The sequence below is a fragment of the Takifugu flavidus genome, chromosome 4 (genome assembly GCF_003711565.1).
Source record: "Takifugu flavidus isolate HTHZ2018 chromosome 4, ASM371156v2, whole genome shotgun sequence".
NCBI classification, from domain to species: Eukaryota; Metazoa; Chordata; class Actinopteri; order Tetraodontiformes; family Tetraodontidae; genus Takifugu; species Takifugu flavidus.
Window position 1 is genome coordinate 13,231,853 of NC_079523.1, and position 11,285 is coordinate 13,243,137.

The 11,285-nt window shown below is 44.2% G+C and overlaps 1 protein-coding gene across 1 annotated transcript; it reads right to left on the reverse strand.

The window, feature by feature from the left end:
• Nucleotides 1-9,562: 9,562 nt before the first annotated feature.
• LOC130524932 (uncharacterized) lies at nt 9,563-11,009 on the reverse strand. Its single transcript, XM_057031516.1, has one exon. The coding sequence runs from the start codon at nt 10,822-10,824 to the stop codon at nt 9,658-9,660; it is 1,167 nt and encodes a 388-aa protein (XP_056887496.1). The 5' UTR covers nt 10,825-11,009; the 3' UTR covers nt 9,563-9,657.
• Nucleotides 11,010-11,285: the final 276 nt, after the last annotated feature.

Consider the following 11,285-nt stretch of genomic DNA (forward strand, 5'->3'; position numbering starts at 1 on the left):
CTGCCTAACCCTCAATCCTGTCTCTGCCTCTGGAACCGAACCGTATCTGCGCGTGCCTGTTTCCGGTTAATTCCTGGGGTGAAATTCCCCAGGTGGCGTTGTCATCCACCGTTCCACCTCTCTCCACCCCGCCACACTTGATTCATGCAAAATTACCCTTGGGTATTAGTGCAGGAAACACCAGAACTGTTGAATGAAAGTGACAAAAATAGAACAAATTATCTCCAGAAAATTGAAATCCTTTTGAGTGTGGAAAAATGACCTAACTTGAGGTAAAAAGGTCAGCATACTCCAGAGCCAAATCTGACATTCAGAGACTGAGAAAGGAAGTCAAGAACAACTGGTGAACAGTAAAGGCTTGAGAACTCCAGAGACTGGCTGATTTTGGTGAAAATATTTTTTTTGACATAAAGGCTGTCAATGGCCCTAGCCTGCTTAAAACTCCTGCACTCAAATGCTGGATAGACTCTTTTAAAAGACAATAAATCCATCAGTGCAGGTCTATTTCAGGAATATTTGAAGCTTGACAGCTCAGCTGAACCAGATTTTACCAGCCATATCTCACAATGTCCCATCAGAGAAGACAAGGGGAACCTCCTACCCTAAATGAGGTTCACAATGCCATCAGGAAACTCAGAAATGGGGCTACTGTTCCTGGTGGGATCCCTGCAGAGATTTTAAAGGAAAGTGGACCAACATCCGCCATCTACTCCTCAAAATCAGGAAAAGGGAATATCTCCCCTCAGAGGTCTGGATTGGGAACAAGATTGAATATGGAAAATACAGGAGCCTTGCGCTCTTGTCATCAATGTGGAAACTCCTTGCTCGTGTCTTTGCCAATCACCTGCTACCACTGTCTGAATTCCCTGAAATACAATGTGGCTTCCCCCCAACCTAGAAGAACAGCTGAGATTTACTGCTAACCAAAGACAAGAAAAGTACTTCTGTGTGTGTGGTGTTCATTGGCTTGACAAAAGCTCTGTTTCTGTCAATCATCAGGCAGTGTGGAGCACACTCTCTAGGTATGGATGTCAGGACAAATACATCCATGAACTGAGGTTACTGCATGATACCACCTCAGCCACAGCAACAGTGGTTCTGAATCTGAGTCATTTACCATAGCCCTGGGTTGGGACATTGAACCCCAACAAGACTCAGATTTTGCTCCAAACTCCAAACAACAACCTGCCATTACTACAGTCCATCATTACAGTGGACAATACGACTTTGGAAAGCATGAACTCCTTCTCCTACTTTGAGAGCCTTTTCTTTTCCAAAAATAAAACATTTGTTTCTTTATCATTTGTCCACTAGTGGATAAAGGAGATATACAACTACCATTTGCCAGACAAGCATGCTTGAGTGGCAGTGGCAGTGATTAAGCTGTTGCTTAAAAAAACATCACTAGATCCTGATGTATTAGCAAATTATAGGCCGATATCCAACCTTCCTGTTATCTCTAAAGTTCTTGAGAAAGTGGTGGTGACTCAGTTACTGGAGCACCTGCAGAGGAACAGCCTGTTTGAGATGTTTCAGTCAGGCTTTAGAGCTCATCACAGCACAGAAACAGCACTTCTTAAAGTTACTAATGATCTTTTCATAGCTTCAGATCATGGACTGGTCTCTATGCTGGTTCTGCTGGACCTCAGTGCTGCTTTTAATACAGTTGATCACAGCATCCTGTTACAGAGACTAGAACATGTGATTGGGATTAAAGGGACAGCACTAGACTGGTTTAGATCATATCTATCTGATAGATACCAGTTTGCTCATGTCCATGGTGTTCTGTACTTTGACCAATCCTCTTCACCTTGTACATGCTTCCCTTAGGAAATATTATTCAGCAGCATGGAATAAATTTTCATTGTTATGCTGATGGCACTCAGCTATATCTATCCATGAAACCAGAGACAGAGAAGTTAGTGGACCTTAAAACCTGTCTTAAAGACATAAAGTCCTGGATGTCTTCAAATTTCCTCCTCCTTAACTCAGGAAAAACTGAGGTCATGGTGTTTGGTCCTGAACCTCTCAGGGATATATTAGATCACATGATCACTCTAGATGGTATCTCATTAACATCTAGTCTCTCTGTGAGGAATCTAGGAGTAACTTTTGATCAAAATCTCTTCTTCAACTCACACATTAAAACAGTGCCTTTTTCACTTGAGGAACATCACAAAGATCAGGAAACTACTGACGTGGCATGATGCTGAAAAGTTAGTCCATGCATTTGTTACTTCCAGGCTGGACTATTGTAATTCTTTATTATCAGAATATCCAAACAACTCTTTAAGAAGCCTCCAGCTGATCCAAAATGCTGCAGCCAGAGTTCTGTCAGGTATTGACAAAAGAGATCACATTACTCCTGTACTGGCGTCTCTTCATTGGCTGCCCGTTAAATTTAGAATCATTTTTAAAACCCTTCTTTTGACCTACAAGGTCCTCAGAGGCCTAGCCCCATCCTACCTGGAGGAGCTAGTGACACCTTACCAGCCCAATAGACCGCTCCGTTCTCAGAATGCTGATCTACTTGTGGTTCCCAGAGTCTCTAGGAGTAGAATGGGGGGGCCGAGCATTTAGCTACCAGGCCCCCTGCTGTGGAACCAGCTCCCTGTCCAGGTACGGCAGGCTGACTCCATCTCTACTTTTAAGATCAGACTTAAAACCTACCTCTTTGAAAAAGCTTATTGTTACTAATTCTGTAGTTCTAGTTACTATCATAGACAGACAAATTATCATACTTAGAGGGTCGTCAAATCATTAGGTTAACATCTTAGCTATGCTGTTATAGGCCAAGGCTGCCAGGGTCCAGAAACCTGATCACCTGACAGGCCTCTGTCACCCCACTGGGTCATGGTTTCCTCTCCTCTCCTCTCCTCTCCTCTCCTCTCCTCTCCTCTCCTCTCCTCTCCTCATCAAGTAGACTAGTTATGCTGTATTCTTGTGTAGTTTTTCTGCTTCTCTCCCCCCCTTTCTGTATTCATTTACAGGTATCGCAGCCTTTGGATGCATGATGACCTCCGGCCCCGCTGACCCAATCGGCCGGCGGCTTGCATAAATAGTGTATTTTTGTATTTGTTTCTGTGCTATGTGCCTCTCCTCTCCTCTCCTCTCCTCTCCTCTCCTCTCCTACCTATTCTCTCCTCTACCTGTCCTCCCCCCTCTCCTCTCTCTCTACCCAGCCGGCCATCAGCAGGGGGTCCCCCTACATGAGCCTGGTCCTGCTCAGGGTTTCTTCCTGTTAAAGGGGAGTTTTTCCTTGCAACTGTTGCTTGTCTGGGGTTAGGCCCTGGGATTCTGGAAAGCGCCTTGAAACAATTTTGATTGTTAAAGACGCTATTGATGAGAATTGTCTTTATCTTGTTGTATGTGTTTTACCATATGTTCCTGTCTTCTCTTAGAAGTTAGGCATGGTAGAATCATTAGCAAATGTAACAAGGATCAGAGAAATTCCTTTCACAGGATTGTTGTTTGTTGTTCCATTGTAATCTCCGGAGCCAGTCAGGCAGGGGGTGTTAAACACCCATTATAAACGGGACATCAGGGTGGGGTTGATGAACTTATTTGCATGAAGAATGGGAACTTTGATCTGGCCATCTGGGAAGATAATGGAGAAGAAGGACTGTATCAACACCAAAGGAGACTGGAAGAAGAGGACGAGGTCATCCCAGCAGAGGAACTGGATTGGATTGTATGAACATTGAGAATTTGCATGTGTGTTTCTATAAAAGACTGGGCCAAGGGATAGTTAGGTTGTCAGACTTCATGCCCTGGCAATGGACTCTGTTATTGTAGGGTTATGAACTGGCCCGGAGCTCTGTAATATTTGTATCTCGAATTGGTTCTATTGTTAAATATATTTTGAAATTGAAAATTTTCTTCTTGAAGTCTTCATTCAAAGAACACGCGGATTAGCAGCTGCATACGAGAGGTATTGCGATCCAACAATTTGGTGACCCCGACGTGATGAAGACAGAAAAGTCATCTGAGGCAAAGAATTAAACAACGGTCACTTCGGAGGACAACTGACGACAAAGGGATCGCTAATAAAAAGGTAAGCAGACACCTGTTTAATCAAAAGTTCTGCACATTGGCAATTTCCAAAAAAATGTCGTCACTGTCAATTGAAGTGTCCTAGTTATAAATTCCAGATACAAATATAGTAAATATTGAAACGACTGCAGGAATTACAGTTTGAGTCCGGAAAATAGACGGTTAGAGGCCGGAAGTACCGTTGAGAAAACAGGGAATAGACGGTTCGAGTCCGGAAAATAGACAGTTAGAGGCCGGAAGTACCATTGAGAAAACAGGGAATAGACGGTTCAAGTCTGGAAAATAGACGGTTAGAGGCCGGAAGTACTGTTGAGAAAACAGGGAATAGACGGTTCGAGTCCGGAAAATAGACGGTTAGAGTAAACCGGAACTAGTACAGTGCTGCATTGCTGTATACACAGCACTGTATATGAAAAAGATTTGGGTTTGGACTCGGAGTGCAGTTGTTGGGACGGACACTCCCGACGTCTGAGATTTGTGTTTTTGTGTGGGTTGGAAAAGTGCCGGAGTGAACCGGATCAACGAAGTTTGATCTAGAAGCTTGTTTCACTGAGGCATTGAGTTGACCATTGGAGTCATTCACATTCAATCTCACTTGGGAGCATAGTTAAAGATGGAACTAGAATGTGGCAAAATGTGTTGGGATCAGGGAGAATGTTCTCCCTATCCTTGGTCTGTGGAAGAACAGTGGAAGTGGACTCTTGATCAGGTGGTGAGTGGCATGAAAGAAGAAGACAGGGAGAGAGAATCGGATGCAATAAAAAAGTTGTGGAAGGAAGCTTGGAAGCAAAAGATACTTCCCCCTCAAGAGGTGAAGGTTAATTTAGCTGAAGCATTGTGTAAGTGGGAGTCAGAAATTCACACTATATTACACGATCATCTTGATAATCCAAAATTAGGTTTTATAGCAGGAAAATCATGGCAAAAACAGGGTAAGGAGTTAGAAGATAAGCGTCGAAGGATACATGTTGCGGCTGTGGCATGTGCAGCGGTGCACAATTGCGGATCTGGGGGGTTACACGAGTACCTAATGTCGAGAAGCCTCCATTAGAAGATCCAAATCAGACACTGACACTTAACACCACTCTTTATCCATCATTACCTACAACCACTTCCCCACCCCCATATCAATTGCCAATTTTGACTATTAACAGTGGTGAGTTAGATGTGGACAGAGATGAAGAACTGCAGGAGTTACGTGAGACAGTGTGGGAACTTCAGAGACAGGTTAGAAGGATCAAACAGAGACAGGAAGAGATTGGAGATAAGTTAGGAAAAAATGAATTTAGACAGGAATGCCAGGTGGTTCACCCTAAAATCTCCCAACAAACTACATTTAAAAAACAGGATAGTCAAAAATCTACATTAAATATCTTTAAAACATCTAGCAATCAAATAAAACAAGTAAAAAGAGTTGATCCCTCAGGAGGATTTGCCAGGGCTGAGCGCAGGGAGGAGAAGGCAAGATTGATTTATGGCAGTGATAAAGAGGAGAGTGAGAATAAGACAGATACCCTCAAAATTCCGGCTACATTTATTGGAGAATTGGAGCTTCAGGAGCCGGTTGAAGCACAGACAGAATTATATGAAAAGGATCCGGGTTCAAGTATGGGAAATTATGAATTAGAATCATGGGAAGAGAGTGAGTGTGAGTATAGAGGTTTACCGTTGACAGGGGCCATAAACAATGAGGAGGTGGGTCAAATAGGAGTACATACGCGGAGTAAGGGGCCTGTTTCAGGAATGCCGCAGTTCCAGGCCCCTCTGATACGGAAAAGAGGACAGGAACCAGGATATGTTCCAATTGCTATTATAGACATCAATTGTTTAGTGGATAAGATGCCCCCACCCGCAGAGGGAGGCGGCAAGTGGATGTCCAGCCTTTTTAGTTTAACACAGAGTATGCAGCTGGCGATGGGAGACTTTAGAGGAATTTTAGGGAGACAAGTGTCTCTCTGGGATTTGGATAAAGTTAAGGTAGCAGCAGGCATTAAAGACAGACCTAATGCTGCACGTTTTGGACCTTGTGCAACCAGGGTTGGTGAAGCTATGAGTCAGATATTTCCGATATCTTCAGGAGCAATGCAGAACTTAAGATTTAAGTGGGAGGAAAGTGAGTCCTTACAAGGTGTAAAGAGGAATGGATGTGTGCCACAGGGTGCCATCCTGGCTCAGATAATTTGCACACCACTTTATTCCGTCAGGCCATAATTTTAGGACTTCCACAACCAGCGAAAGAAGCCATGGAAGGAAATCCTGACCTTCCAGGAAGTACAGCAGATGTCAGGGAGAGACATCTTTCTCACCACATCAATACATTTAAAGTTAAACAACAGGGAAAGAAAGAGGAGGTGATGACAGCGCAGGAACAGCTCCTAAAAATGCAGTTAGATGAGGCACGGAAAAAGCTCAATGATAAATGAAAGGAAGAGAAACAGATGGTTCAGCAGTTTTCTCAGCAGGTGCAGCCAGATCCGTTAGGTCCGCAGCAAGATTTTGTTCCTATAAACCCATATTGGGTTAGTCCTAGAGGAGGCATGCGTGGGAGAGGCGGCGGGCAGGGATACAGCTCGATGGGCGGATAACTTGGCCGACATCAGTGTCACGCCTGCAAAGGGTATGGTCATTGGCAAAGGGACTGCCCAAATCGCAACTATCCGGATGTACCAGGCAGTGTTCCACAATCTCATGGAATTTATCACCTGAGCTGATCTCATCTGACTCCGTCGAGCTTGTGGGGTTCTCAGGGAGACCGGAAGGACTGCCGTTTTCTGTGCCATTATTGACTCATTTTGCTGGACAGACTGTATTGCACCCCTTTGTGATTTCACCACATTGCCCTATCAACCTGTTGGGCTGTGTGGAGACAAAGGTTTGTGGTGCAATTTTCTAATGGACTGAAACTGAACTGCTGTATTCCACACCAAGGTGTGAAGGGACAAATGCTGATGAGTCTGACACCCTCTCCAGAACAGGGGGTGTGGGCCGACATTTATTGGGGAGAACTTGAGCCAGAGACCTCACCTGGTGTCGGTGTTGTGGCATTGTTTCAGAGCTGGAGGCCCTGGTTGTCGATGCTATGTCCTTTTGCCCCGCCAGTTGATCCCTATCATGTCACCCTATTTTATGACCGTGAGGTGTATCGGGATGCGTTTAGAGAAAAGTTACAGGGAAATTTCTGGATGATTACATCACTGTGTTTGTTTGTTGGGCCTGGGGGTGTGGCTGCGCAGGTTGACCTTACTGCTGAACAAAATGAGTGGTATGAGATGGCTGAGGAAGCGTGTCCCCACGTTACCCTTGCCATCCATGCTGAATATCAGGTAAAGGACCTTGGTCCTATGATAAAAAGGTTAAAGAGTGTCACAGATTGGACATCGACTCTGTGACACCCTAACACCTTAACCCTAACTCTGGTATCACTGGAATCAATGTACCCCAGCAGGTAATTCACAGAGAATGCTTGGACAGATCACGGAACATCTAAAGAAGACCGCACCATGATTAAACTTCTATTATTCTTGATTACATCAAAGGGAGCTGTCAATGAATTGTCTGTATTGGCCTAGCTTAGGCTAGGCCAAAAGGGGGATTTATGAGAATTGTCTTTATCTTGTTGTATGTGTTTTACCATATGTTCCTGTCTTCTCTTAGAAGTTAGGCATGGTAGATTCATGAGCAAATGTAACAAGGATCAGAGAAATTCCTTTCACAGGATTGTTGTTTGTTGTTCCATTGTAATCTCCGGAGCCAGTCAGGCAGGGGGTGTTAAACACCCATTATAAACGGGACATCAGGGTGGGGTTGATGAACTTATTTGCATGAAGAATGGGAACTTTGATCTGGCCATCTGGGAAGATAATGGAGAAGAAGGACTGTATCAACACCAAAGGAGACTGGAAGAAGAGGACGAGGTCATCCCAGCAGAGGAACTGGATTGGATTGTATGAACATTGAGAATTTGCATGTGTGTTTCTATAAAAGACTGGGCCAAGGGATAGTTAGGTTGTCAGACTTCATGCCCTGGCAATGGACTCTGTTATTGTAGGGTTATGAACTGGCCCAGAGCTCTGTAATATTTGTATCTCAAATTGGTTCTATTGTTAAATACATTTTGAAATTGGCATTTTTCTTCTTGAAGTCTTCATTCAAAGAACATGTGGATTAGCAGCTACATACGAGAGGTATTGCGATCCAACACTATATAAATAAAGATTGATTTTGATTTTGATTTAATATATTTCAGAATGAACAATATATATTATTTTAGACATGCAAAAAGTCCTATGAAAAAATATGCTTCTAATATGATGATATGACTAAAATAACAATAATGCATTTCAAAAAGACATGGAAAAACTCTTGAATTGTTTGAATTGAATCAACTGCTTGTGCTATGTTATGCAAGTAACTTTTCATGTAAACAGGATCTGTCCTTCCCAGTCTGTAGTGTGTGCATTGTTTTCATGCTTACAGCAAGGGCAGCTGGGTGTCACTTCACAGCACTAAGACATCTTGAAGTTTTGCAGGGCTTCATGTTCCCCTCCCTCATTATCTCTCGCTAGCCACTACTTGAACCCCCTGTGTGTTCAAGTAATTAACACTTTTGCTCTCTGACAGAACTATTTATTCAGGCCATGTTGGGTGGAGTGTCATGGATAGACTCCTTGACCCCCCTTTCAAACCAGCGGTCTTCTCTGGCCAGTATCCTTACTTGGCTGTCCTCGAATGAGTGCCCACTCTCCTTTAAGTGTAAGTGGACTGCTGAATCTTGACCCGAAGAGGTGGCGCGTCTGTGTTGTGCCATTCTTCTGTGGAGAGGTTGTTTGGTTTCCCCAATGTACAGTTCCTTGCATTTCTCCTGGCACTGTACAGCATAAACAACATTACTTTGTTTGGGTCTTGGTGTCTTGTCCTTAGGGTGTACTAACCTCTGTCTGAGAGTGTTGCTGGGTTTGAAATGAACCGGTATGTCGTGTTTCTGGAGGATCCTCCTAAACTTCTCCGAGACTCCAGACAGGTAGGGGATGGAAACTGTTCGAAAGCCCACACTGTTTATATTATTGTATACTGTTAGAGTTTATCTAAGTAGTATGTTTTATTCATTGTTATTTAGTTTTTTCCTTGAAGTTTCATATTTCCGATGCTCTCGAATGCAACACAGATGTCCGACGCTCTTGAACGCACCACTGCCGTCTGTGCATGCGGTACTTTAATTAGTTAATTATTCACACCCGATGCAACTGTAGAGAGTGCGTGTCCATTCAGATGCAGCTACGCTGAGATAATTTCACCTTTTCTGCCTATTTTTCTTCATTTGCCTGTGCTCCTGTGGTTTATTGCTGTGTGTGAATGCCATAAGGTAAGGAGTTGGCAGTGCATAGTTGTACTTAATAAATGAGAATTGAACTGTACTGCTTCATTTGCGGTGTTGCTCATTTGATTGTGTTTGTGTATTTGATGTGTGCTTGCTGTGCTGATGGATATTCGTTGTGTTGTTGTTGCAGATCACAGCAGAATAAATCATAATCCATAACCTGGACATCTGTATTCGTGTTCTTTAATTTGGACACCAACATCCCACATCTTGCCGCTCTAAACCAGCTAAATTCCTGGAGACCCCAACCTCTCCTTTTTAGAAACGCTGCGGCGTTTGTTTCTCTCCTCCTCTCCTTTGCTGGGGTCTGGCTTTCTTGAGGTTTTGGTGAAGGCCCAGTCTGGGTAGCCACATGTTTTGAGAGCTGTCTTAATGTGGTCCTGTTCCTTCTTTCTGCCTTGGGATGTGGTGGGTATTTCTCTGGCCCGGTGTTGAAGAGTTCTGATCACTCCCAACTTGTGTTCCAGTGGGTGGTGAGAGTCAAACTGGAGGTACTGGTCGGTATGTGTAGGTTTTCTGTAGACTTCGATGGTGAGATTTCTGTCCTCAGTAATCTTGACTGCGCAGTCCAGAAAGGCCAGACTGTTTCCTTTTACATCTTCCCGGGTGAATTTTACATGCTTGTCTGTTTTGTTGAGGTGATCGGAGAACGCTTCCAATTCTTGTGTTTGAATTTTGACCCAGGTGTCATCCACATACCTGAACCAGTGGCTTGGCGCAGTTCCTGTGAAGGATGTCAGGGCCTGGGATTCCACCTTCTCCATGTATAGATTGGCAACTATGGGGGATACTGGTGAGCCCATGGCACAGCCATGTTTCTGCCTGTAGAAGCCTTCTCTGTACTGGAAATAGGTGGTGTTCAAACACAGGTCCAGCATGGTGCAGATTTGGGCCGGTGTTAAGGTTGTTCTTTCTGTAAGATTCTTGTCCAATAGAAGGTGCTTGTGGATGGTGTCTATGGCGCTGGCGGTGGGGATGCACGTGAAGAGTGACGTGACATCATAAGATACCATAGTCTCTTCTGGAAGTAGTGTGAGTCCACTGACTTTTTGAGCAAAGTCTTGGGAGTTTTTGATGTGGTGTGGGGTGTTGCCAACCATGGGCGAAAAGATGGAGGCCAAGTATTTCGAAATGTTGTATGTTACAGAATTGATGCTGCTTACTATGGGTCTGAGAGGGGTCCCTGGTTTGTGGATCTTGGGCAATCCATAAATGCAAGGGATGGTTTCTCCTGGATATAGATGGTAGTATTGTGGTCTGTCAATGGCTTTATCCTTTTCCAGTTTCTGTAGTAAGTCTACCACCTTCTTGTATGAGCTGGTGGGGTCTCGCTTGAGTTTCTCATATGTAGCGGTGTCTGTCAGGAGACTGAGTATTTTGGTGTCATAGTCCATGGTATTGAGTAAGACCGTGCACCTACCTTTGTCAGCTGGTAAGATGGTGATGTTCTTGTCCTTGGCTAAGGATGCAATGGCATTGGTGATATTGGAGGTTGGAGGTTTTGCACTAGCAGGAGCGGCTGTTACCTTGAGTCTAATCTGTTCTGCTTCTGCTTCCGGGAGTTTGTTGTTAGTCAAGATTCAGCAGTCCACTTACACTTAAAGGAGAGTGGGCACTCATTCGAGGACAGCCAAGTAAGGATACTGGCCAGAGAAGACCGCTGGTTTGAAAGGGGGGTCAAGGAAGCTATCCATGTTAAATTGGAAAAACCATCCCTAAACAGAGGTGGTGGCCTGAGGCACTTCCTATCACCCACATACAATGCAGTCCTCCACTCCTTCCAAGAGCAAAACAAACATTCACACCATTCCAGGAGACCCAGTGACTCATCACCATGTGATCCAGCAGACAAAGG